Source organism: Ambystoma mexicanum, chromosome 14, assembly GCF_040938575.1.
Source record: "Ambystoma mexicanum isolate Mex_15411 chromosome 14, UKY_AmexF1_1, whole genome shotgun sequence".
Lineage (NCBI taxonomy): Eukaryota > Metazoa > Chordata > Amphibia > Caudata > Ambystomatidae > Ambystoma > Ambystoma mexicanum.
In genome coordinates, this window is record NC_090940.1 from 652,905,098 (window position 1) to 652,932,891 (window position 27,794).

The 27,794-nt window shown below is 48.0% G+C and overlaps 1 protein-coding gene across 1 annotated transcript in view; it reads left to right on the forward strand.

Moving 5' to 3' along the window:
- TDRD9 (tudor domain containing 9) overlaps positions 1-27,794 on the forward strand; it is a 2,559,831-nt gene that overhangs the window by 1,160,157 nt on the left and 1,371,880 nt on the right. The window contains exon 20 of the mRNA XM_069638191.1: positions 8,441-8,494. Coding sequence (XP_069494292.1) covers positions 8,441-8,494 — 54 coding nt within the window. The remainder of the gene's footprint in view (positions 1-8,440; positions 8,495-27,794) is intronic.

Here is a 27,794-nt window from a genome sequence, read left to right on the forward strand (position 1 = left end):
GACTACCATCTTTGCAAACCAAACACTCAAAGGACAATAGACCTTCTCTTTCAATTGGGCTTCTCAATAAACGAGAAAGTCAAGTCTGATACCAATACATCAAAACAGTTCATAGGAGCTGTTTTAGATACAAGGACAGACTTAGCCTACCCATCCATGGAGAGATTACAAAATATGCTTTGGCAAATACCCCGGTATCAAGCCGGTCTCTGGATAAGTGTACGCAAAGCAATGCGTCTGCTTGGTATGATGGCATCGTGCATTTACCTGGTCCCCGACGTGCGTGCCTCCGCATGGGACCAATGCAGGAATGGTTGGCGAAACAAAGGTCTCAGGTAGGTGGTCATTGGAATGATCTAGTGGTTGTTTCACCAACACTGGTTCAGAATTTACGCTGGTGGTCAAGGGAAAATCTACTCGAGCGGAAACCCTTCCACGAACCGGAATCACAAGCGGTCGTCACAACGGACATGTCCCTTTCTGGGTGGGGGCAGGGGGCCCCACTAACCTCAGCACACTGCCTGTGGTCACAGGTGACTGCACAGAAACACAGAAACGTACTGGAGTTATTGGCAGTCCTCAATGCCCTACAAGCCTTCAAAGAACACCTAACGAACCTGTTGGTACAAGTCCTAACAGACAGCACCACCGTAATGTTCTACGTCAACAAGCAGGAAGGTACACACTCTCCAAATCTGTCCAAGCTGGCACCGAAAATATGGTAGTGGGCACTCAGACGAGGGATGTCCCTGTCCTCCAAACATGTTCCAGGGGTACTGAACACACTAGCGGACTCTCAGCAGAGACCCTCTACCAGAAGAGCGCTGTTGGCAACTACACACAGACGACGTAGATCACATCTTCTCTTTAGGGATACCCCTCTCTGGACTTGTTCGCTACAAACGAAAACGAGCAATGCCCGGACTTTGCGTCCATGATCCCCCAGCCACACAAGCGGAACGCCCTATGGATGAACTGGTCAGGGATATTTGCTTACGCTTTTCCCCCAATTCCATTAATCAGCAGGATAGTGAACAAAATACACAGGGAACAGATGACACTCGTCCTAATTGCTCCTATGTGCGCGAGACAACCGTGGTATCCGCATCTGCACAAGCTGGCGATGTGGGATCCCATCAAGCTCCTATACCAGGTCAACCTATTGACCCAACACGGGGGATCAACGTTACACCCACAACCTCACTCTTTGAACTTGGCAGTATGGCTCCTTAAGTCATATAGTTCGGACACCTTAATCTTCCACAACGGTGTATTGACATCCTAAAAGAAGCACGAAACCAAACACCAGCCACTGCTATTTCCACAAGTGGAAGAGATTCGTCATTTGGTGCCAATCTAAACAGATCAACCAATTAGAGTGTACTCCATCACACATTCTTATATGCTCCACCTATTGGATTCGGTATTGGTCTTTACCTCTCTTAAAGTCCACTTAGCAGCTTTATCAGCATACACCACCTCTCAAAGTGAAATCTTGTGGTGGAAAGTGCCAGTCATTAAAGCTTTCATGGAGGGAGTGAAAAGAATACATCCTCCAGTCTCTAACCTCCCGCCTGGTTGGGATCTAAACGTAGTACTAGCAAAACTCATGGGACCCCTTTTCGAGCCTTTGCAACAGGCTACCTTTAGAGACATCACCTATAAAACTGCCTTCTTAGTGGCTATCACTTCCATAAGAAGAGTCAGCGAGATCCAAGCCTTGTCAGTGCAGGACCCCTTCTTTGTCATCCATATAGACAAATTGGTTTTACGGACTGGGTTTTCACCTAAAGTTATTTCCAAGGTTCACGTAAACCAATCTATTGAGCTCCCGGCCTTCTTTCAAAAGCCCACTAGCTCAGCTGAGGTCAAACTCCACACACAAGATGAGGAGAGCGGTTCTCTACTACGTAGATGAGACCAAACCGCTTGGGAATACTGATCAACTTTTTGTCTCCATGGCTACAGGCAGACAAGGAGAGCGCGTTTCAAAGAGAGCAATCTCCAAATGGATAGTCAAATGTATACAGTTATGCTATTCATTATCAAACAAGACACTGCCTTCTACACCTAGAGCCCACTCCACACGAGGAACTGGGGCTACTTTAGCTTTTCTTGCAAACGTACCATAGACCACATTTGCAGAGCAGCTACATGGAGCTCAGTTCACACCTTCACTCTGTACTATTGCATTGAAACACGTTCCAGGACAGATACACAGGTGGGACAAGCGGTTCTAAAACTTCTATTTGCCGCTAAGTCCTGTGCGGGTGCCCCGGCGACGGGGGCCCAACACCAGGCCAAGCACTGCGAGTCCGCTGGCTCTGGGAGCGCCGAAAGGTCGGGCTCTTTGGTTGCCAGGCAGGGCGCACCTTCCCCGGCGCCGTCAACCACGAGCCAAAGCTCCGGCTCGGGGAAGAGAAAGTCCGAGACCCCGGGTAAGCTTTGGGAGAAGCCCCGTCCGATCTCGGAAGAGGGGGAGCGAGGCGTCGCCCCTCCCCCGAAGGGGAAGGCCCGGGACGCACGTAAGGTGGTGAAGGCCCCTACCCAGCAGGCGAAGGCCTCTATCGAGGCTATCGCGGCGACTCTTGCCAAGCCGGCAGAGAAACCGCCAGCGGAGACTGCCTCCGGGACTAGTTTCCCTGCCGCCAAGGATGGAATCCTCTTTTCAGCCCATCGTTGTGGCCGCCATGATGGAAGAAGCGAGGGGGGGGGGCACGGTGCCCTCCTCGAGCTCGGAGTCAGCCTCGGAGGAGGAACTGACCGAGGCCGTGAGGAACCTCGAAGTCCAACGGGCGGCATTCGAGAAGGTTCGATCCCGTCAGGTAGACGACGATGGTGAGGAAGAGCGACCTTCCCTTCCGGCGCAGCCGGATCCTAGGCCTCAGGATGGCTCGGCGGGCATTTTGTCTGCCATCCAGTCCTTATGCTCTGAGATAAGGACGAGATTCCCGCGGCCCAGGCTGGAGGACCCACAACCTGTCCCGTCGGGAAGTCCTCTGAACAAACGACGGAGGACCCAACCCTCTCCTCCTCTCGCCCCCGTAAGGCCTACAGTTCCCTCCTCATCCTCCCACGAGTCGGGAGATGACGGTGCGTTGGGCTCGACGACGGGTTCCGAGGGCGACGAAGACGGAACGGGTCTCCCGTCTCCCCTCGCAAGGGCCTCGCCGCCCGACGAGATTGGCTCTTTCCACGCCGTGATCGCCAGGGCGTCCGAATTGTTCCAGCTCTGCCCGGAGGAGCAGAAAAAGGAAGGTTTCCTCTATCAGCGCCGGGAGGCCAAGAGGAAGACGGTCATCGCGGTGCCCCTAATCGATGACATCTGGGAGGAGGGCCTGTCGGTTCTCAAAAACCCCTCCACGGCACCAGCCAAACGGGACCGGTACGAGAAGTAGTACCGGGTCCCCGAAACCGCTCCCCTGTGCCTCAGGGCCCAACCAACGCCAGACTCGTTCGTCTCGGCGGCGGCGAAGAAGAAAGCGGTGGGGTCAGGAGCCTCGACGTCGAATTCCCCGCCGGACGGCGAGGGAAAGAAGTTGGACGCCATGGGGCGGCGGGTCATTTCGTCGGCGGCGACGACGATCAAAGCGGCCAATGCCCTGGCGATCGTGGCCCGTTACGACGGGGAGCTCTGGTTTAAGCTGGCCCCCATATTGGACTTCCTGCCGGACGACAAGAGGTCCGAGGCCCTGGAAATACTGCAAGAGGGCGAGGTGGCATCGGACCACGCCATAACGGTGGCAACCGATATTGCCGACACCGGGTTCCGCCAGCTGGGCAACGGTGTTTGCCTACGACGACGGGGTTGGCTCCGGGCCAATGTCAGGACGTCCAGACCAGGGTGTTGGACATGCCGTTCGACGGCAGCAACTTGTTCGGGAAGGCGGTGGACGAGTCCCTTCAAGCAATAAAAACGGACACGCAGACGGCCCGCGCCCTAGGAGCCCTTCAGCAAAGACGGCCCTTTCGGAGCTCCGGAGGCAGACAGGGTGCCTCCAAGGGATCCAGCGGTGGCTCGTCGTCCTACCGCCAGGCGGCACGCTCCTCGTCTCAGGAGGCCTACAGGGGTCGCGGCAAGCAGGGAGCGCCTCGCCGCCGTCGGCAAGATGGCCAGGGCAAGGCCACCACCTCCAAGCAGGACTGAACAGGCCGTGGTCTCGGGCCCCCACCGAAGCACCCCGGTGGGAGGCCAGCTGACGGATTTCGTCGGCGTGTGGAAGTCCATCTCCACCGACCGTTGGGTGCTGGATACCCTGGCAGGAGGACACTTATCGAATTCCTGAAGAAGTGCCCTCACGTTCCACCCGTGGCCAGGAAGGAAAATCACGTCCCGCAACTGCTGTTGGAAGTACGGGCGATGCTCAGGAAAGGCGCCATCGAGCTTGTCCCGAAGAGACTCCGAGGCTCCGGGGTGTACTCAAGATACTTCCTCGTCAGGAAGAAGACGGGCGGCTGGCGCCCCATCCTGGACCTTTGTCGTTTGAACAGATACATCAGATCACAAAAGTTCCTGCTGGTCACCCTCCAGCATGTACTGGGACAGCTGGAGGAAGGCAACTTTCTATCGTCATTGGACCTGGGGGATGCTTACCTCCACATTCTCATCCTCAAAAGTCACCGAAAGTTCCTCAGGTTCGTCGTCCAGGGACGCCACTACCAATTCAGAGCACTGCCGTTCGGATTGAAGTCGGCCCCCAGGGTCTTTACCAAGTGCCTAGCATCAGTGGCGGCGCGGCTGCGCCTACAGGGGATTCACGTCTACCCCTACCTGGACGACTGGCTCATCCGCTCAAGGACGAGGGAACTCGCCGTCGAACACACTGCGAGGACCGTCCAGCTACTCACAAACCTGGGATTCGCCATAAATTACCCGAAGTCCCACCTGGTGCCGTCGCAGGTGGCCCTGTTTCTGGGAGCGAAGCTCGATACAGTGAGGCGCCTGGCGGCCCCGTCGGAAGAACGGACGAAGACCATTCTAGGCAAGGTGTAGCGCCTGCTAGCCACGGACATGGCCAGGGTGAGGTCCATCAAGTCCCTCCTCGGGATGATGTCCTCTTGCATCTACCTGGTGCGCCTCTGCAGACTACGGATGCGCCCCCTTCAAGAATTTCTCGACGCCCGTTGGTTACAGGCGACGGGCACCTTCGAAGACAGGGTCCCCCTCAATGAGGTGTTCCGGCGGGCGATTCAGTGGTGGGGCGTTCGAGCGCACCTCACGGCGGGCAAGGACTTTCAGACGCCGGCGTACCAGGAGATGGTGATGACTGACGCCTCCCTGGAAGGGTTGGGCGCCCACACCGGAGATCTCCACGCAAGAGGCCTCTGGCTCCCGGAGGAGAGGCCCCTGCACATTAACTTCCTGGAACTCCGAGCCGTGTTCTGGGCTCTCAAGTCGTTCCTCCCGTCGCTCAAGGGCAAGGTGGTGCAGATCTTCACGGACAACACCACAACAATGTTTTACATACGGAAGCAGGGAGGCACCAGATCCCCAGCCCTATCCAAGGAGGCACAGGATCTGTGGCACTGGGCGGTCGCCCAGGGGATGTTCCTGGTTCCCTTCCACCTGGCAGGAGAAAGCAACACCATCGCCGACTCGCTCAGCAGGGAGCTGCGCGCGTGTCATGAGTGGGAACTGCGTCAGGATCAGGTGGATCAACTCTTACGACGATGGGGCAAACCCCAAATCGACCTGTTCGCAACAGCGACGAACTCGAAGGGCAAGAGGTTCGCCAGCAGGTTTCCCCAGCCGAGAAGCATGGGCGATGCGTTCTCGTTCCCCTGGGACGGCCTATACCTGTATGCGTTCCCTCCGTTGCGGCTGCTGCTTCGACTCATCAGCCAGCTCAAGAGGTCCCGGTGCAGGATGATCCTCGTCGCACCGGCGTGGCCGAGGCAGATCTGGTTCCCGGACCTTCTGGACTTGTCAACGTCCCCTCCCATCAAGCAGTCGGTGGACACGGACCTTCTCTCCAGAGAAGGAGGCGCCATCTTCCACCACGACCCGGCGTCGCTGAACCTGCAGGCTTGGCTTCTGCAGCGCTAGAGTTTGGAGGCTACGATATACCGGCCGATTGCAGAGAGGTTCTTGCAAAGGCCAGGGCGTCCTCGACTCTCAAATGCTACGGTCATAAGTGGAAGAGGTTCTCTATCTGGTGCCGAGCACAGAAGATCAACCCCCTACGGATTACGGCCCCTCAAGTTCTGCCGTACCTGCTATCGCTGGCAAAGGCTGGGCTAGCCCATGCCTCCATTAAGATTCATCTGGCGGCGATCTCCAGATATACCAGAACCACAAGACGGACGACCCTGTGGTCCCATCGACTGGTAAAAGAGTTTATGAAAGGACTGTTCCGGTCGTTCCCGTCGGTGAAGGCCCCGGCCCCGGCGTGGGAACTTAAAGTGGTGCTGACCAGGCTCATGGGGCCCCCATTCGAGCCGATGCACTCCGCACCTATGAAGTTTGTGTCGTGGAAGACTGCGTTCCTGGTGGCCATTACCTCCGCACGACGAGTGGGAGAGATCCAGGCCCTATCCTGCAAAGCACAGTACTTGACTTTCCATGCTTCGAGGGTGGTGCTTAGGACGCACCCCTCTTTTATGCCCAAGGTGCCGTCGGACTTCCATCTTAACGAGCCCTTGGTGTTACCTGTTTTATTCCCGTCTCCTTCGTCGCCGGCCGAGAGGACTTTGCACTCGCTGGATGTGGCTAGAGAGCTGAAGTTCTACGTGGACCGCACGAAGAGTTTCCGGAGGACATCACAGCTGTTCGTGAACTTTGGGCCTGTGAATCAAGGGAAGGCTCTCTCGAAGTCTTCTATTTCCAGATGGCTCTCCGGCTGCATCTTGCACTGTCATCGGTTGGCTAACTGACCGCTGCCCGGCCGTCCGAGAGCCCATTCGACCAGAGCGATCGCTGCATCTACGGCGTTCTTATCTGGTGTGCCCCTGCAGGACATCTGCAGGGCTGCTACGTGGAGGTCGACGCACACTTTCACGAGATTCTACTGCGTCGATCGGGATTCCAGGGAGGAGTCCAGGGTCGGCCAAGCAGTGCTGCGCAACCTGTTCGCTTAAGGTGAGCCTGGTGAGGAGGTAAGAGATGCTTAATGTTGAGTTTTTTGTATTGCTTAATGTTGAGCCTTTTACCACCCCCTGTGGTTGTGCATGTGTGTACTGCTATTTAATCATATATTCATGAGCATGTGAATCCATGCCAGACCCCATGCTGGAGAAGGAACAAGTTACTTACCTGTAACTGTTGTTCTCCAGCATGGGTCTGGCATGGATTCACATGCGAACCCTCCCGCCTACCCCTCTGCGGCTCTTCACTTGGGCATACTGCCACTTCACGTGCTACCAAATCTGAAAATGGCTGCCAGAGGCTTAGGTAGAGGACAGTCATTGGCTGTGGTCAGTATGACGCAGAGATCAGTGATTGGTTACTACTACGAAAGACCGATCAGAAATGAAACTGATACTGATTTTTTCTTTACCGAGGATTCCCAGCCTGACGACGGGGAATATTCATGAGCATGTGAATCCATGCCAGACCCATGCTGGAGAACAACAGTTACAGGTAAGTAACTTGTTCCTTACTCACCGTAATCGTATTTCTGGTGCTTGTATCTGCTTAGATCCACATGCGCCCACCCTTCCTCCCCTGAGAGAAGGTGCATAGATGTTTATATGAGCTTTCCATATATATATATATATATACATATATCTGTTTGGGAACTCTGTACTCACACTACTCCTCATGCTACCTCATGTCAGAGAAAATACAATCTGAGGGGCCTACACGCGTGAAGGATCATGGGTACAGGGGACGTCAGAATAGGGATATTATTACTGACACGGCCTATTTCGACACCCATTTTCGAGTTAAAAAAAAAACGAATACTCTGCAGCTTCCACTAAATGTCGGCCTATGCATAGCATCGGAATCTATTCAGATACAAGCACCAGTAATACGATCGATTACGGTGAGTAATGTATTCCTTACTGAAAGTTACATAGAGAAAATATAGGCAGTGGTGAGGCAGGAGCCTAAAGATGAAGGGGGAGCATGAAATTGGGTAACGCACAACCTGGAGGGCTACTGATCCTGTGGAAAAGCAGGTGGAGTGGGGCAGGGAGAATGTTAAAGGAGCAGCTGAACTTTGAAGCAGGGGAGCACATGTATGGCCAGAACACCTCACTTCTTGTGAAGTCTGAAAATGTTACCTTACTTGGAATTTTCCTGGCACAGCCTAGCAATCTTGCTGGTGAATCTGATGTTTTCAGGATGCAGTCTGCGATTTTTCAAGACATCATGAATCTTCAGACAGATGATGTGCACTGGAAAATCGTTACTGGGGGTAAATAACTCATTTTTCTATGTATTTGTTTGTAGTCGTATTAATATTGATTCTCTGCTTTGCTTCTCAACCCGTTGCAGGATGAACTGGAGTGGGGAAGAGCAAATTACCTCCAAATGAAGCGAGTTAGAGAGGTAGGATCTTGATTCTCGCGTATGATTTGTTTTTTCAGTGCTGACTGGTACTCATCCCCCCTCCCCCCAACTTCCCTTGCACTTCTTTTCTGCACTTGCATAATCTGAATGTCACAAGGCCTAGTGGGATCATTATTGTATTTTCTCCCTGCACGCCCCCCATTTCCCCCACCTTGTCTTGTGGCGCCTTGATACACCATGTCTTGTATAGGCACCTTACAAATATCCAATAAAATAAATAAATGGTGAGAGGGTAAGCTTCCCAGACGTTAATTATTTGCTGCATGTTTACAAATTGTTATTCATTATTTAAGTATTTATTTGATTTTAAGAGCATAGCAATGTGTGCTCTTTGTGTGAGTAATGTGAGGTTTTTGAACTTTATACAGCTGACTTTTGATGGTAGATGTTATATGTGAAAATATGTGTTGACAACTTCTATGTGCTCTCCTGTGTACTAGCTGTCAAACCCGCTTGTATTTCCCTTTGCAAATGTCTTGAGGCAGTCTTTTGTTCTGGTTTCACATTTAAGGATTGAAACAGTGCGTTCTTAGTTTGCCTAAGACCTTCTTCACAGGATGGGCAGAAGGTTTATTTCCTTACAGAAAACGCTGAGTTGCTGAAGAATGCTGTGCTCAGTATTATCATTCATTCTCCATCAATGACTTCAGCAAGTGCTTGAGAAATCAGTGGCACTCCAAGGGAGTTTGTCATAGAAAAGAATCCTTTTACATTTGTGTTAATCTTTATACTTCATTTGGGTCCACGCAATTATGGAACGGACTGTATAGAAGTTAAATATTCACAATTAATACTTAATAATAAATGCCATATTTACTCCATACATATCGTTGTACCATTAAGACTTCAATACTTGTGTCATGAAGTCCCTTTCATTGTGAGTTTCCTATGAATCTGTTTACTTATTTAAAAGCTTTGACCCTTAAACATTTAGGCAGCACCCCTTGAGGAAACTAATCTAGACAGCCAAATGTTTCATATTTACTTTTTGGCTATTGCAAGCAAATTAGTTTAAGAATGTTTAAGGAAACCTATTCCAGGAAAAATGAGATCTGGTTAGTCGAGTCTACCCCCAATTCTTATGATGTTGCGCGGCTACAGTACAAACTGGTCTCTCCACCGGCCCTACCCACTCTGCCGGGTCACTCTGGATGCTTTTATCACTGCTGATCTCCCGCTCTCCAATCCCCTCTCATGGTATGACCACACTCTCCTCTCTTCTCACCTGAGACCTCGCGGCCCCCTACCAGCACTGCCAGCCTCCTTTGGGGTCATCTGACCGATGAAGCGAGTGTCAGTTGCTGCGTTTGCCTCCTTCATCCATCCTCGTTCCCCCTCCTCTGGCCTCTCACTGACTGTCCTTGCCAGTCTTAATCTTGCCATCACTAATACTCTTGCCCCTGTCACGAGGATCCACCTGAAACTCACCTTTAAGCACAATAACTGGAATGTCTCAGAGCTAGCCGCCCTGAATGGAAGTGCGGAGCTGCTGAACGCAAGTGGCAGATCTCTAGCTCATCCTCTGACAAACTGGCCTGTCGCCTGCTCCAAAGGCATTACTGTCTATCCACTCCAAGAAGAGTGCCCACATACAGGCCAGTATCTCTGGAGCCTCTAACCATGAATTTTGTGTTTTTATACATTTTTTCTGATGTTTGTTAATCTGCTTAGAATCAAATGCTGTGCATAGTCCGACATCTAGTGGTAACCGCTGAGAATTGCATCTTGTCTTTAGAGAATTGAAAGGGGACGTCGACATGGCCGTGCCTGTAAAACTATCCCTACGTGACGTGTAGTGTACCTAAGATCCCTCGCGCGTCGAGGTCCCCCAGATAACTGGTCATCCTTGTGCGGAGTTCGTAAAGAACATTGCTATTGTCCAACCGACCTTTGGTCGAATAATTCTATAAAATAGTTCAGATCACCCCTTCCGTCCCTTATCTCGACGGCTGTTCCAGTCACCGCCAAAGACCTGCGAGAACTTCGACGGACAGTGATCCTGTCGGCGTTTCCAACCATGTGGCCGGGCCTTCCGCTGGCCTATACAGTAGGGAGAGTGCAGACTTTCCCTTTCACGTTTGGTCTTAGTCATTCTTTGTACACTCAGCTATGGAGAGGACTCAATTTAGATTTTGCCCTATTTGTAAGAGCGAATTCCCATGGAAGGATGAACACAGACGGTGTAACCAGTGCTTGCCCCTCGATCACAAAGAGGAAGGGTGTGCGGCTTGTAAGCTCCCCCCCCCCCCAAGACCTTAAAGGAGCGTAGGGTAAAACGGTGGGCGACCTACGGTATATCCAAGGCTGCTTCCACTGCCGCTACCACCGAATGTGACCGCGAGACTGATTATCGGACCTCCGAACTGGAGGTTGTGACCTTTCGACGGAACGCTCGCGTTTCGCATCGTGTGTCCCCACTACCGATTAGCACGGCGTAAGCTCTGTATGGGGAAGTCGCACCCCGTCTACAAAGACGGATACGTGCACGGCACTAAACACACAACCCCAAGCCTTACTTCGACTACGTCGAAGACGACTTCAGTGCTAACGGGTATACTGATAACTCTGGCGATACCCGCCGATCGCCGGGATCGGCAGCCTTCCCCGCAGCCGCATATGCGCCTAGTGACTTGGCATCCAAGACAAAGGGCGCTACCCCAAAAATACATAGTTCCGTCGACACGCATCAAAAGAAGGCGTACTGCAACGATAAGGTTCCGGCTCCACCGAGGACTGCGATAACTCAAGACAAGGTCTTACCACTGCCGAAAATGACGGCGCTACCCAAAAGGTGGCCGATAAAAGCAAGGCCCTGTTGAAAAAGACTCCCTTACAATCGTCGGCTGTAACTACGCGCCTCCCGTCTGATGAGGACATCGAACACAGCCTGGCAAGAATTGTGTCCGCCGATACTCAAAGACGGCAGTTTAGGAATTCTTCAAAAATTTCCAAAAGGCCCAAGGATCTGCCGAGATCTAAGGAGAGCGTTCATAAGTCAAGAGAAAGACGCAAGGAATACCCCATCTTGATCAGTCCCGCCATAGGAATTCTCTGAAGGAGAATTTATTCGACGTTAAGGCAAAAATCTACAGTTTTCGACGGAAGAGTGCTAGAGACACTTTTCCACCTCTAGACCATTCTGGGTCATCAGTCTGGACTAGAGAAAAGTTTGAGGACTGCATGGAAAGGCTGGACGGGTTTGTTTCACGTTCCGAACAACCTACACCAAGAAGGCCACAGGATGAAAGCCCTTTTAACCCTAGAGCTAAATTCCAAAGGCTTTTTGACCCCTCTTTAGAAGAGGATATATATATAATTATGACCTTGCTGAAGAAAACATTCCACTAATTACTGTAGAGGAAAATCTTTTCTCCAACGAAGAGGAACAAGAGCCCATTGAACATGAGCCCATTGAGGGCTGGGGGGAGGACCCAGATATGGGTGACCCTCAACCATAGCAGTCCCCAAAACCTCCAGATCCAGATATTCTAGCTTTGGACTCCCCTCAAAGCACCCCTACAAGAAACCCCTCTCCAATTGATCAGTTGACGTTTAACGTAATGGTACGCAAGGCAGCTGAACACTTTAAAATTGCCACTGAAAGCAGCCCCTGAAGCTGACTTTGTTGAAGATATACTCGGAGAAGCCGCCAGCCAGCCAGGCTCCACTCCTCAGTTCGATTAAAAAAAAACGCCTGGCTCCCTCCTTAGCAACACCTGCTGTCACAAGAGGTGTAAACCCAAGAATTGAGACTTTCGCCCTTCTCCCTCGGATCCTCTATATATTAGAGGTCATTCCACCCAAGATTCTTTGGTAGTCGCTACCACAAGAAAAAGAGTAGGTGTCCCTTTGTCAACCGGCAAGGCAACACCTGACAAAGAAAGGAAAATACTTTATGCACTTGGGAAGAGGGTTACCACAGCAGCAGCATGCTCTACGCGTCTTGCCAATAACCCCACTTTATTGGCCAGTTACGCCGATGCGCAATGGGTTTTAATACAAGGCCTACAAGAGGCTCCAGAACCTCTACAAACCCGTCTCCGCACCAGTCTCTGAAGGTAGGCAAGTTAACCAGAGCGTTTTAAAGAACACTTTGGATTCTGCCGAGACGGGCAGTCGAGCCCTGGCTCAGGGCATACTCCTCAAAAGACGCAGATGCCTTCGGAACTCAGGATTTAAACTGAGACGCAAGCGTCAATTATAAACAACCCTGTGGAGGAATCCAACTTGTTTGGGAAGGTGGTTGACGAGGCCCTAGAGACCGCAAAAAAGGAACAGGACACCCTAAAGAGTCTGGACCAAATTACTCAGAGACCCTCCATAAAACGAGGATTTGGAAACAGAAGTTTTTTTTCGTGGCCAACGCTTCACTCATCAACAATACTCTTCAGGAAACAACTGGAACTCTACACAGGGAACCAACAATTAAACCACACCGTACACCCAAAGGGGACAGCGCTGTGGTAAAGGAAGGGGCAGGAACCCTACCCCCAGAGGTTCTCCAGCCTCAGGTTCCAAATGAACCAAGGATTCGGGTCTCCTCCCATTCCTCCCCAGTCGGGGGCCGGCTTACATCGTTCCTTCAGGAATGGGAGGGAATAACCACGGACCAGTGGGTGCTAAAAACCATAGCCGACGGGTACTGTGTAGAGTTCAACCGGTCCCCAAAATTCATACCTCCACGACAACGAAGACTAACACCAGAACATCTTTGCATACTTCTTCAAGAAGTCTAGATACTGGAACAAAAAGGAGCCATAAAAATCGTTCCTTGATCACAGGTAAAAGAAGGTATTTATTCTGTGTACTTCCTTGTATCTAAAAAGGATCTAACCATGCGCCCTGTTCTAGATCTGCACCGAGCGAACACGTTTGTAAAACCACAGAAGTTCTGCATCTTCAACCCGCAGGAAGTAATTCCCCTGCTCACACAGGGGGGTTACATGGCAACTCTGGGCATGAAAGATGCATACTTTAATATTTCGATGTTGCCAGCACAGAAAATACCTCAGATTTGATACAGAACAAACCCCATCAGTTCAAGGTACTACTTCGGTTTAGCATCTGCACCAAGCTATTTACAAAGGTACTAGCGGTAGCGGCAGCGCACCTGCGCAGGCAATCCATTCCAGTATATCCTTACCTCGATGACTGGCTCATAACAGGGGACTCTTGCGAGACGCGTCTGTCAAATGCCTAAAAGACGATAGATCTTTTATTCAGTCTGGGATTCTCTATCAACGAGAAAAAATCCAGCGTAGACCCCAGCCAAGTCAAACAATTCCTAGGGGCTCTAATTCGAACAAAGGGCGGCCTCGTCTTCCCTTCCAACGAGAGTGTTCAAAGCATGTTGTTTCAAATTCCTCACTATGTAGCCAGTCGAGATGTAACAGTACGCAAGGCTATGTGTCAGCTCGGAATGATGGCGTCATGTATCTACTTAGTTCCTCACGCGCGCCCAATGCAAGAGTGGCTAAGCAGCCAGTGGTGTCAGGCCAACAGACAGTGGGATGATTTAGTAGTGGTCTTGCCGGCCCTAGTTCTCTCGCTGCGGTGGTGGTCGAGGGGAAAAGCTCTTGAAAGGGAAATCCTTCACTACCCCCGCAGTGGAACCCACTCTAACTACAGACGTCTCCCTCACAAGGTGGGGAAGCCCACCTGCTTCAGCAAACAGCAAGCAGAGTTTGTCGTCCGACATAGCATCCAACCACATAAACCTGCTGGAAGTGTTCAAAGCACAAAAAGCTTTCGAAACACAACTGCAGGGAAAGACGATCCTAATCCTCACATACAGCACCTCAGCCATGTACTATCTCAACAAAGAAGGGGGCACTCATTCTCCAGGGCTGTCCAAACTGTCTCAGAACATTTGGAAGTGGTCTCTCAAACGCAACATGTTCCTGTTATCACAACGTGTTCCAGGGGAACTCAATCTTCTGGCAGACGTACTCGGCAGAGACTTTCCGTTGCCCAGGGAGTACGAATGGCGATTACACAGAGCCGTCGTCGCCGATGTTTTCGCACAATGGGGCTTTCCAGAGATCGATTTGTTCGCATAGCTGGAAAACGATCAATGCCAAGATTACGCCTACAGATATCTCCAGAACTGCTCCAAGGGGAACGGACTATGGATAACATGGTCAGAGAAATTTGTCTACACTTCGCCCCCCCCTCCCCCTCCGACTCCCCTTCTCAACAAGATGCACCAGGAACCAGTCACGAGGATATTGGTGGCCCCCATGTGGGCCCACCAACACTGGTTCGCTAATCTGATGGAGATGTCCCTATCTCCTCCAGTCAAACTGCCTTGCCCATGCAGCATGTTGTCACAAGACAGACTGGAGACACTTCACCCATGCCGCAAGACACTGAACTTAGCGGCCTGGCTCCAGAGGTCATATAATTTGGACACCTGCAGCTCCTTCAAAGATGTATTGTAACGCTCATCTGATTCCCGCAGAGGCGCCGGTCTTGACTGGGTGAATGCCGTATCTTCAAAGGTGATGTGTAACACACGGTTGGCTCTTTGGGCTGGACCTCTGTGCACTGTATGTCTGACTCGAAGAGTAAGATGTCTTAGGTAAGTGAACGCCGAGCTCTCCATCTGCCTCGGGGCAGGGTGCCGTAACCAGTTTCTTTACTGGATAAGGGTGCAGGCCTCTTGACCTCAGAGGACTGCTGTCCGTTGTTAACTGCACGAACGGTAAGTTCTGGGCACTTCAAATGTCTTAAAAGTCTTTTGTAATGATATCTCTTGTTTTGCAGGGTTCCGGCGATGGCGGATGGCGGGCTGATGAGAGTTGAGGATCGAACCCGCGTGAGGAATAGAAGCGCCTGGAAGCACGTAAGTAAGCACTTGTAGCCTGCTTCACGATGTGCACTAACTGTCCCTTTTATCTTGCAGGTACAAGTTCGGAGCTTTAGAGAAGCTGAAGGGTGCTGGAATACCCACTGGATTCGGCGTGGGAAGGAGTAATGGCACGTGAGTAATAAAGTTGCCCAATGTCTTTAAACGCACCTTCTTTTGTCTTTCAGATGCGGGATGCAGCGCCGAAGGCCTCCGGAGTGTGCGAAGAGCTGGTAAGTTTTTGTCTTTCAGATGCCGGAATGCAGTGCGAAGACCTCCGGAGCATGCGAAGAGTAGGTAAGCCTTTGTCTTTCAGATGCCGGAATGCAGCGCGAGGCGTTGGTGACAGCCGATGGACCAGATAAGAGATGCGCTGCCACTGAAGACCGTAGTGCTAACCTGTTCTTTCTTTGTCTTTACAGGTGCTGCTAAAGACTGGATTCCAGGATGGTAAGCCTTTGTTCCCTTTGGCTCAGAAGCAGAAGACACGATGAGCGTTCTGCTGCAGAGAATGCAGAGTAACACAAAGCAAGATTCATCCATCGGGTGTGGTTTAAATAGCCTCCTGTAGTGCTTAGGCGTCTCCTTCCACAGCCACGCCTAGGTAAGAAAAGAGTTCCTGCTTTCCAGAAGAGTTCCAGTATTCTGAACCTAGGGAGTGGCTCCTGCCCCACCCAACAGGAAAAGTAGTCCCAAACAGAAGAGGATCAGGGGTTCAACTGGCAGGTAAGTAAGCAGCATGGTCTGCTGCAGGTAAGTCAACCCAAACATTATGAGCCCGGCGCTTCCAGCGCTGGGACTGGGCATCTTTGAGCCTGGTGCCACTGGCGCCAGGACAGGGTCAAAAAGGTCCCAATTGGGACTGGCTGGCACTCAGAACCGGGGTTATGGGTCTGCTTCCAAGGGAGTCGGGCAAGTCCTGATCTTTTGGAAGCAGAGATCATGACGGCACCCCCCCCTCAAGGCCCCTCCCAAACCGGGCTTCTCCGGGGGTTTGGGCTTGTTAGGAAATGTTCGATGAAATCTTTTGATTAGACGAGGCGCGTGGACATATTCTGCAGGTTCCCAGGATCTTTCTTGGGGACCGTAGCCTTTCCAGTCAATCAGGTAAAATAGTTTAGATTTGGAGATCTTGGAATCCAGGATGCTTTTGACTTCAAACTCGAGCTCTCCATCAACTAGAATAGGTTTTGGAGATGTAGTTAGTCGGGTTTGAGGTTGCACGGGTTTTAATAGAGAGACGTGGAAGACCGGATGTATCTTCATGTGAGGGGGCAAGTCCAACTTGACCGCTACTGGATTTACTATGGTAGTGATGGAATAGGGACCAAGGTATCTTGGGTTGAATGTGCGTGGTCCTTTTAGAGGTAGATATTTGGTGGATAACCAGACTTGATCTCCTACTTGATATTGGGGGGCTTCCTTCCGATGTTGGTCTGCTCCTTTCTTGTATTGTTCTTTAGCCCTTTGAAGGTGAGAAACGGCTTCCTTAAAGGCTTGGGTGATTGTAGAATGCAGGTGGTCTACTGCTGGTGTTCCAAGATCTTGGAGTGGATCCAACTCCTAGGTTCGAGGGTGACTACCGTATAAAAGAAAAAACGGGGTCTTCCCAGTTCCCGAGTGGACAGAGTTATTGTAGGCATATTCGGCTATCCAAAGGATATCTTTCCAAGTTTTTTCAGTTTGTTGTAGCATGCAGCGCAAATACTGTTCCAGAGTTTGATTGGTCCTCTCGGTTTGTCCGTCGGTTTGAGGGTGGTGGCTGGTCGAAAGTCTCACATCAATTTGAGCCGACCGACAGCAACTTCGCCAAAAATGAGAAATAAATTGACTACCTCGATCCGAAATTAGAACTGAAGGAAAACCGTGCAGTCGGACGATGTTTTCGAGAAATTCTCGGGCCAGAGTTGCTGCTGTTGGTAAGCCTTTGAGTGGAATGAAATGCGCCATCTTGGAGAATAGGTCCACGATTACTAGGATCGTATTGTATCCGGAGCATGGAGGTAGATCGGTGATGAAGTCCATAGAAAGCGTATGCCAAGGGCGAGGCGGGATGTCAATAGGGCGTAAGAGGCCGGCTGGTTTTTTCTTTTGACTCTTGTTTTGGGCGCATACTCCACAGGACATTATAAAGTCTCTGATATCTTTTTTCCAAGACGGCCACCAGAAGTAGCGCTTGATCTTTTCCGAGGTTTTGGTCATACCGGGATGTCCTTCCATTAAAGAATCGTGATAACAAGAGATTACCTTTTTCTGTAAATCTGTGCTGGGCAGGTATAACCGTTCTTGGAAATATAATAGGTTGTCCTTCACCGTAAAGTCCTTTCCCTGCAGATGCCAATTCTGTATGTCTGCTGGAGTTACCAGTAGCCTGGCTTTATCCTTAACTTCCTCTATGGATTGTGTGGCGATTACACCTAGAATTCTTTGTTCGGGAATGATAGGTACAGGTTTAGGATTGATCAAATGTTCTTCCACTCCCATCCGAGAAAGGGCATCAGCTTTACCGTTTTTTGTACCAGGTCGATATATAATTATGAAGTCAAACTCGGCAAAGAATAGTGCCCAACGGAGTTGCCTAGAGGATTGAGCTTTTGCGGTTTTCAAATATTGCAGGTTTCGGTGATCTGTAATCACAGTAACGGTGTGTCGGGCCCCCAGAAGATAATGCCGCCAAGCCTTAAAGGCGGACTTGATAGCTAGAAGTTCCTTATCAGTAATAGTGTAATTGATTTCAGGAGGCGAGAATTTGCGGGACCAAAATGCCACGGGATGCAACTGATTGGTTACTGGGTCCTTTTGTGATAGAACTGCCCCCATGGCAAGGCTCGAAGCATCAGTTTCAACGATGTAGGGGAGTTCTGGGCGAGGATGTTTTAAGATCGGTGCAGAGATAAATCTAGTCTTCAAATTCTGGAAAGCTTGTTCCGCCTCGGTAGACCATTCAAAACGTTTGTTTTTCTTTAACAAGGCGGTGATGGGCTGGACTATTCGAGAGAATTCGGAGATAAACCTGCGGTAAAAGTTAGCGAAGCCTAACCTGCTTTGAACACCTTTTACGGAGGATGGCGATGGCCATTTGAGAATTGCATCGACCTTCTTTGAATCCATACGCACTCCGCTAGGTGATAATATGAATCCCAAGAATTCAACTTCAGTCACGTTGAAAACACATTTTTCCAACTTAGCGAAAAGTTTGTGTTGATGCAATCTCTCGAGGACCATTTTCACGTGTTTCCGATGTTCAGTTTCCGATGAAGAATAAACGAGGATGTCGTCAATGTAAACAACAACACACACATCTATGAGCTCTCTGGGGACATCGTTCATAAAATATTGAAAGGCGGCCGGGGTATTGCAAAGTCCGAAGGGCATGACCTGATATTCAAATAGCCCATACTTGGTGCGGAAGGCCGTCTTCCATTCATCGCCCTCTTTTACTCGTACCAAGTGGTAGGCTCCTCTAAGATCCAGCTTTGTATATATGCATGCTTTTCTGACTTAGTCCAGGAGTTCAGGGATCAAAGGTAACGGATATCTATTCTTAACGGTGATCTGGTTCAGGGCGCGATAATCTATACAAGTTCTAAGGTCCCCTTCTTTTTTTGGAACGAAGAACAAAGCTGAGGAAGCAGGGGACTTGGAAGGACGAATAAACCCATTCGCTAGGTATTGATCCAGGTATTGTCGGAGGTGAAGATTCTCAGGCTCGGTGAGGGCATAAATTCTACTACAAGGAGGAGTAGATCCAGGTATCAGGTCTATCTGGCAGTCATAAGACCTATGAGGAGGTAGAGAGTTAGCCTGATCCTTCCGGAAAACATCTTGGAATTCTAGGTATTCGGGAGGTAACTGGGGAGCCTCCGAGGAAATTGCTGCCAGTGCAACACCAGGTCGAGGGTGACAAGTAGAGACACATTCTGGAAACTGAACCGTTCTTGCTCGCCAATCGATCTGAGGATTGTGCTTCTCTAACCAAGGAATTCCTAGAATAATCTGGAACTGAGGGGCCTTGATCACATCGAACACGATCTTCTCATGGTGTCCATCTTGACTTACTAGCGTCACTTCTTGGGTGGTATGCGTTACTGGTCCGGAGGCTATCTCCGTACCATCCACCGTAGTAATGACGTCCTTTACAGCCTTTGGACAAAGAGTCAGATTCATCCTCAAAACCATTTCATGATCCACATAATTGCCGATGGCACCGCTGTCGACGTAAGCTTCAATCGCATGTAATCGATCCGGATGTTCAGGGCTAATGAGGACCATAGGTATCACGAAATGCGAGGTCACTGAACTGGTTTTAACGCTCGGCAAGAGGACCTCTATTCTTGTCGGGCGAGGTCGTTTCCCTGCTCAGAGTTTGTGACCCTGGTAACTGCAGCTCCTACTGCCTTCTTGGCTGGTTTCACCGGACAGTCTCGAAGAAAGTGCCCCGAGTTTCCGCAATAGAGGCATAATTGCAGCTGTTTTCTCCTTTCCCGCTCCTTTTGTGTTAGTGGTCCTTTCAGGCCCCCTATTTGCATGGGTTCCCCGGAGTCTACTCCTTTGGTAGGAGTTGGTGGTTTGGAAAATACTCGAGCATCAAACTTGGAACGATCGGCCTTCCTGTTCTGCAGTCTGTGGTCAATTTGAACGACTAAGTCAATATAGTCCGAACAGTCTTGCGGGGGATTCACTACTTGGGCTAATACATCTTTGAGCTCTCCACATAGACCTCTATAAAACAGCGTAATCCTTTTGTCCTCAGGCCATCGAGTTTCCACTATCAGTCTGTTGAAAGACGCAATATAAGCCAAAAGGTCTTGATTACCCTGTCGCAATGAAAGGAGCTCATTGTCCAAAGCCTGCCCCTGTGAATGTCTTGCAAACAGTTTTTCCATACTGAGCTGAAAAGCTTGAAAATCATGGAGAACCGGATCATCTTGATTAACTAGAGGGATCGACCAGTCTGCCGCATTGCCACTAAGGTACGAAAGCACGAAAGCTACCTTAGCTTGATCAGTTGGAAAGGCTGCTGGCCGGCATAAGAAGTGCAACCGGCACTGATTAATAAATACTGCAAACCTCTTTGGGTCACCAGAAAATCGTTCGGGCGGAGCCAGAGGTACATTCCCAGGTAGGTTGATCTGCACTGGGTTCGTAGAGGATGTTGAAGGAAGATTTGCCCCTGATGCAGGTAACGGAGTTTGTCCGGCTTGTGACTGTAGCAATTGTCTAGCGAGATCGTCTGTTCGCTCCTTGGAAATAATCAGTTCCCTTCTTAGAGTATTCGTCTCCTGACGGGCTGCATGCACTTCTGCTCTTAGTTCCCCAAGTAACTGGGCTAGCTGCTCGGTATCCGAGGTTTCCATAGCGCCTGGGTGGGAGTTTTGCGGTAGGCTTTGTGTTCTGTAACGCTCACCTGATTCCCGCAGAGGCGCCGGTCTTGACTGGGTGAATGCCGTATCTTCAAAGGTGATGTGTAACACACGGTTGGCTCTTTGGGCTGGACCTCTGTGCACTGTATGTCTGACTCGAAGAGTAAGATGTCTTAGGTAAGTGAACGCCAAGCTCTCCATCTGCCTCGGGGCAGGGTGCCGTAACCAGTTTCTTCACTGGATAAGGGTGCAGGCCTCTTGACCTCAGAGGACTGCTGTCCGTCGTTAACTGCACGAACGGTAAGTTCTGGGCACTTCAAATGTCTTAAAAGTCTTTTGTAATGATATCTCTTGTTTTGCAGGGTTCCGGCGATGGCGGATGGCGGGCTGATGAGAGTTGAGGATCGAACCCGCGTGAGGAATAGAAGCGCCTGGAAGCACGTAAGTAAGCGCTTGTAGCCACTAACCCTGCTGAACAGCCAATTATTCCTCACTGATACTGCACTGATTCTGCAACTGGACCACTCTTAACGGCCTCGGTCCTGGGCCCAGCCACTCTCCACTTGCACTGATGCCCTGGAACCCCTCTGCACTGCGGGACCGTCTCTGTATCCCTACAGCCCCCCCCCCTTTTCCAGCACTTGTTCTGCACTTACCTTGCACTTGCTGTCAGGTTTCGTGGGATTTGGTTGAATGTGGTAGAATGAGGATATGATTAACATAAAGTATGGTTTGGGCCTTAACTTTCTGTGCAGAGTGTGGAGAGCTTCCCAAGTCAAAATGGAGACTTCCAAAAGGATCAGTGATTGGTCAGAAGTAACAGAAAGGCATTGTTGGAACATTCTAAACCGCCTTTCATTGTCAGAAGCCCAGCTGGAAGGTCCTATGTTTGAAGCTCTTAAGATTTAGAAAACTTTAGTTAGGCCCTTGTGCCTAAAATTAGTTATTTTGGTTCTGGAAAGTGTTGGAGATTTAAGAAGAAACTTAGAAAACGTTCCGGTGAAAGAAAGAAGCAAGCTAAGTGAATTCATTATCTTTTATGGATCTTTGTGATTTTCAAGCAGGAGTTAAATATTAATACCATTAATTAACTTGTTCCTGTTTTTATTAGTTTTTGTTAAAATAGTAGTTCATTTCGTTCTTTCATGAATCTATTTTTGAACTTCTAGAACTGTATTTAAATTTACTGAACTGCGTCACATTTTTTGCAACTGGCTAGTTGGAGTGTGGAAGTCTGTTTATCATTTTAGCGTCGTGTGTTTTTTCGGCCGTATAAAATATTGAGTATTGTACCCTTTTTCGGTAACAGTGCTTTTATTAGCGTCGGACTAGCGTTAGAAATCTTACACTGTCTGCGCAAGTGACAGTGTGGTAGCCACGCGACTCTGAAGCGTTATGTTTAATTTACTAACATTCTAACCTGGCGCGTGATCATCACTGGGCTGCCTCTTCAAGGATTAGTGTCCGGAACTGAGGACTTTCTCCTTCCTGTTTGAACACTTCATATTAAGAAGAGTGGAATACTATTCATTTACGCATGCGCCCATGCCAGTTTCATTTTTGAACTCATTTCCTTGTTTTTGTGCGCTTCCATTTTAGAAGGAGTAAACAATATCTTCACGCATGCGCATATTCTGGTTAAAAGAACGCTTCTTTTATGAGCGATCATCTTTGCCAGCAAAAGATCCAATTAATGAACACTTTTATATATTCAGGAAACAAACAATTTTAACTTGAATAGCCAGAGTGTCATTTTTGGAATTGGTATTGAAGCAGCTAGAAATCATCAATACAAACTACATGTATAATATTTCCAGCGGGTTGTTTGGGTAAATGACATTGGAACTGCTTGAAGATTAACTCATTAAACTGAGAGAGATTAGCAGCTTTTTCACAACCGAATTGAAGAAATTAGTAAGAGCATCTGAGACTCTATTTTTCTGTTTTCTTCATTTGAATTCACACACACGTCCTCTAAGTTATTCACAGAGGATAATCAGGTATGGTGGCGTGTTTATTTACTTAATATTATAACGAGAAGTCAGAGCCAAGGAATTCAAAGGTTAGTGACTAAAGTGAATTTGTTGTTATTTTCACCAACAGGTTGACAGATAAAGAAGCTGAGCAAAACCTGAAGTTTATTATTTTGTCCCATTTTCCCCCTTTCCCTTGGGGGTGCTCTCAACTGAACTGTTTGATACCAGTTAAGAGGTTAGCATCCAAAGGGGACTGCGGGGGTTCAGCAGCTTCCGGGGACAACATCAGATTTGAGAAAGCCTGACAGTATGAAAGGCCAGAAAAAATAGTCCTCCTAAGCTGTCATGAACCCCGAGTTCTCAATGGAAGCGTTAAGTGTTTTAGTGAGGGAATTACAGGAAGAATTAAAGGTGGCATATCAAGAGAATAAAAAATTAGGACAACGAGTAGATGAGTTAAGTGAAAAGATGGCACAGACGCAGGGAATTGGGAGAGAAGAATTTCCCCCGGAATTGGTAAGGGTTGGTGAGGAGAGAGGTGTGGGTAGAGGTGATGGGGCAGAGGGAGGTTTTAGGGCATTAGTTATGCCAGTACCTTTGGCAGCTCCAGAGCGTTACTACGGAGATTCAAGTAAATTTCAGACGTTTGTAACCCAATGTGAGTTGCACTTTCTTAGTAGGCCCGAACTATTTCCTTCTGATGCTTCCAAAGTTACTTTTATGATGTCTTATTTATCTGGAGAGGCTTCTACTTGGGCAGGTTTATTGGTCAGGCAGAAGAGTTTATCTTTAAAAAATGTTTCTCTTTTTATGGAAGAATTTAAGAAAATGTTTGATAAAAGACAAATGTCCTTAGAAATTGATGGTGAATTATTAGATTTGCGTCAAGGAAACAGAAACTTGGTTACATATATCACACAGTTTAGGTCTTTGGTTTTAGAATCCCAGTGGCCAGCAGAGAAGAGGTCTTCTCTTTTTTATAGAGGCCTCAAGGAGGAGTTGAAGGATGCCTTGTCCAGTGTAGTCCAACGCCCTTCTTCTTGTGAGGAATTGATTGATTTAGTAGTTCAGTTGGACTATCGTATAAGTGAAAGGAAAGTAGAAAGGCGTCGTTGTACTCAGGGGGAGGTGAGGTCAGTCATTAGAGGAGAGCGTTCAAAGCTTGAGGTGGGTAGTAAAGAAGTGAAACCAAGGGTGAATGATCAACAAATTAGAATAAAAGGTCCTTTATCAAAAGAGGAAAAAACTAGGAGGCGTGAGAATAATTTGTGTTTATATTGTGGTAGGGGCGGTCATTTTTTAGGAAATTGTCCCTTTACACCCAAAAAATTTTCATCAGCCGGAGGAAAAGCACAGCAGGTTGCAAATACAGTTCAGTCAGCGGTTCCACACATAACTGTAAATGTATCCTTGTATTTGAAGGAGGAAAAGAAAGGGTATGGACCGGTAGTGATTGATTCAGGAGCCACCGGGAACTTTATGGATTGGGGAGTAGCTAAGGCATTGGGAATACCACTAGTGAGGAAGGAAGTTGTGGAACAGGTTCGGGCTGTAGATGGAACTTCTCTTTCATCAGGTCCTATAACTCATGAAACTGGTGTCTTGGTTATGGAATTACTTGGAGGTCATAGAGAAGACATCTCATTTGATTTAATTGATACACCAATTTTGAAAATAATTTTAGGCATGCCATGGCTAACCTTGCATAATCCTCACATTGATTGGAGTAGACGAGTGGTAGAATTACAGTCTAGTTTCTGTTTAGAAAATTGCCTTTTGAAAGGTAATCCTGGGAGGGAAGAAACACAAGGTTTAGTTTCCTCTTTTCTGACTGATGCAGGTATTACAGGACATAATATAGGAGCGGTGTTAGGACATCTTCCGGAGTGTTATCAAGGGTACAAGGAGGTGTTTGATGAAAAGGAGGCAGGAGAATTACCTCCACATAGGAGTTTTGACTGTAAAATTGATTTGGAGCCCGGGGCGGTTTTACCAAGTAGTCGAGTGTATGCATTAACTGAAAAGGAGAATGATTATCTTAAAGAGTACCTTGCAGAAAATTTGGCTAAAGGTTTTATTCGTCATTCTCAATCTCCAGCCGCATCTCCATTATTTTTTGTACCAAAGCCAGATGGGTCTCTCAGAACATGCATTGATTATAGAGCTGTGAATAGAATTACAATCAAAAACAAGTATCCTCTCCCTCTAATTTCGGAAATCTTGAATCAGGTCCAGGGAGCCACAATTTTTTCCAAACTAGATTTACGTGGTGCCTATCATCTGGTGAGAGTCCAGGAGGGTGATGAGTGGAAGACGGCATTCAAAACCCGATTTGGGCTTTATGAGTACTTGGTGATGCCTTTTGGTTTATGCAATGCTCCAGCTGCCTTTCAATTCTTTATGGATGAAATTTTAAGAGATTTTTTAGATATATTCGTAGTAGTATATATTGATGATATTTTGATTTATTCTCAGGATTTAGAGTCTCATAAAATTCATGTGGGAAAGGTTCTACAAAGACTCAAAGAGAATCATTTGTTTGCTAAATTAGAAAAATCTCAGTTTCATACTAATTCAGTGGAATTTTTAGGATACATTGTTTCTCCCAAGGGATTGGAGATGAATCCGAACAAAGTTCAAGCCATCACGGATTGGCCAACACCAACGAAAGTAAAAGAAATTCAAAGCTTTTTAGGTTTTGCGAATTTTTATAGAAGATTTATTGAAGGATTTTCTCGATTGATTACTCCCATAACAAAACTTTTAAAGAAAGGTGCCAAATTTGTGTGGTCGACAGAGGCAGAGGAGGCATTTCAAGAATTAAAGAAAAGGTTCAGTTCGGCCCCTATTTTAATTCATCCAGATCCATCTCAGCCTTTTTATGTAGAAGCGGATGCATCGAATCTTGCCATGGGGGCTGTTCTTTCTCAGAGACATCGAGAGACCGGACAACTTCATCCAGTGGCTTACTATTCTAAAAAATTCTCTATGGCAGAACAAAATTATACGATCTCAGATCGAGAATTATTGGCAATCAAGTTTGCTTTTGAAGAGTGGAGGCATTTTTTAAAAGGAGCAAGACATACAGTGACTGTGTTAACAGACCATAGAAATTTGCTTTTTCTGAAATCAGCCAAGACTCTCACACCAAGGCAGTTAAGATGGTCATTGTTCTTTGCTGATTACGATTTTGTAGTGACATTTAAACCAGGTAGGCTTAATGGAAAGGCTGATGCTTTATCACGTCAATTTCCTGGAAGTGAGATGGAATCAGAAAAGGAGATGATATCCATTATCGATCCATGCTGTTTTATTTCTGCCGGAACACAGAAAATTGAGGATGTTGAGGAAGAAGTTCGAAAGTCCATGTCAATTGCACAAATGGAGGAATGGGTCCGAAAGGATCCGGTTCGAAAAATTGAGAAAGGATTGCCGTTCTTTGAAAATAAACTTTACTTACCTATTTTGGAATTGAGAGAGAGAGTAATAAGAGACTGTCATGAATCTATGCTGTCCGGACACCCAGGTTTTAGAAAGACGCTAGAATTGGTCAGGAGGAGCTTCTGGTGGGAAAAAATGCGTCAGGACATCTTAAATTTTGTAAAAACCTGTGCTATTTGCGCTCAAATGAAGAGTCAAACCGGAAAACCAGTCGGGTTGTTGGAGCCGTTGCCTATTCCACCTCGTCCTTGGCATACAATTTCCCTGGACTTCATTACAGATCTTCCTTGTGACAAGGGTTGTACATCTATTCTAGTTGTGGTGGACCTCTTGTCAAAAGAGGCTCACTTTGTTCCAATGGAGGGAGAGGTTACTGCAGACAATTTGGCCAAAGTCTTTTTGCGAGAAATAGTTAGACTGCATGGTCTGCCTAATCAAATTATCTCAGATAGAGGTCCTCAATTTATTTCTAGATTTTGGAGGGTTTTTTGTAAGGATTTGGGTGTAGAAGTCAGTTTATCATCAGGTTATCATCCCGAGACCAATGGACAAGTAGAAAGAGTAAATCAAGAACTGGAGAAGTATTTGAGGTGTTATCTACAGGCAGGGGAAGAATGGGTGGATTTGATTTGGCTTGCCGAATTTGCTTATAATAATTGTGCTAAAGATTCAACTAACATGTCTCCATTTTATCTTGGAAGAGGTTTTCACCCACGGTTTTTAAGTTTTGAAATTACTGAAGAGTCAGAAAATCCTGGAGTTGAGGTTCGATTAAAAACTATGAGAAAAAATTTGGAAAGAGCAAAAAGGGTACTTTTCGATAGTAAACAGAAGTACAAAAGATTTGCAGATCAAAAAAGGAGGTTGGGTCCTAAATATAAGGTTGGTGACTTGGTTTGGCTTTCGACGAGACATTTGAGAATTAAGGGCAAAAACAAATTTACTCCACGTTTTGTAGGTCCATTTAAAGTAGAAAAGATAATCAATCCAGTGTCAGTACGGTTAAAACTACCTACTTCCTTGAAAATACATCCAACTTTTCACATTAGTCTATTAAAACCTGTGATTCCGGGGACTAGAGTTGTACATCCACCTTCACCAGTTCAGTTAGAGAATTCATCCGAAGAGTTTGTGGTGAAAAGAATTGTAGATTCCAGGAGGTTAAGAGGGAAACTACAATATTTAATAGACTGGGAAGGTTTCGGACCTGAGGAACGTACATGGGAAGATGAGGTGAATGTGCATGCACCACAATTAGTCTCAAAATTTCATAGAAAGTATCCTTCTAAAGTTGGCCCTGGGACAGGGCATTAAGGGGGGGGTACTGTCAGGTTTCGTGGGATTTGGTTGAATGTGGTAGAATGAGGATATGATTAACATAAAGTATGGTTTGGGCCTTAACTTTCTGTGCAGAGTGTGGAGAGCTTCCCAAGTCAAAATGGAGACTTCCAAAAGGATCAGTGATTGGTCAGAAGTAACAGAAAGGCATTGTTGGAACATTCTAAACCGCCTTTCATTGTCAGAAGCCCAGCTGGAAGGTCCTATGTTTGAAGCTCTTAAGATTTAGAAAACTTTAGTTAGGCCCTTGTGCCTAAAATTAGTTATTTTGGTTCTGGAAAGTGTTGGAGATTTAAGAAGAAACTTAGAAAACG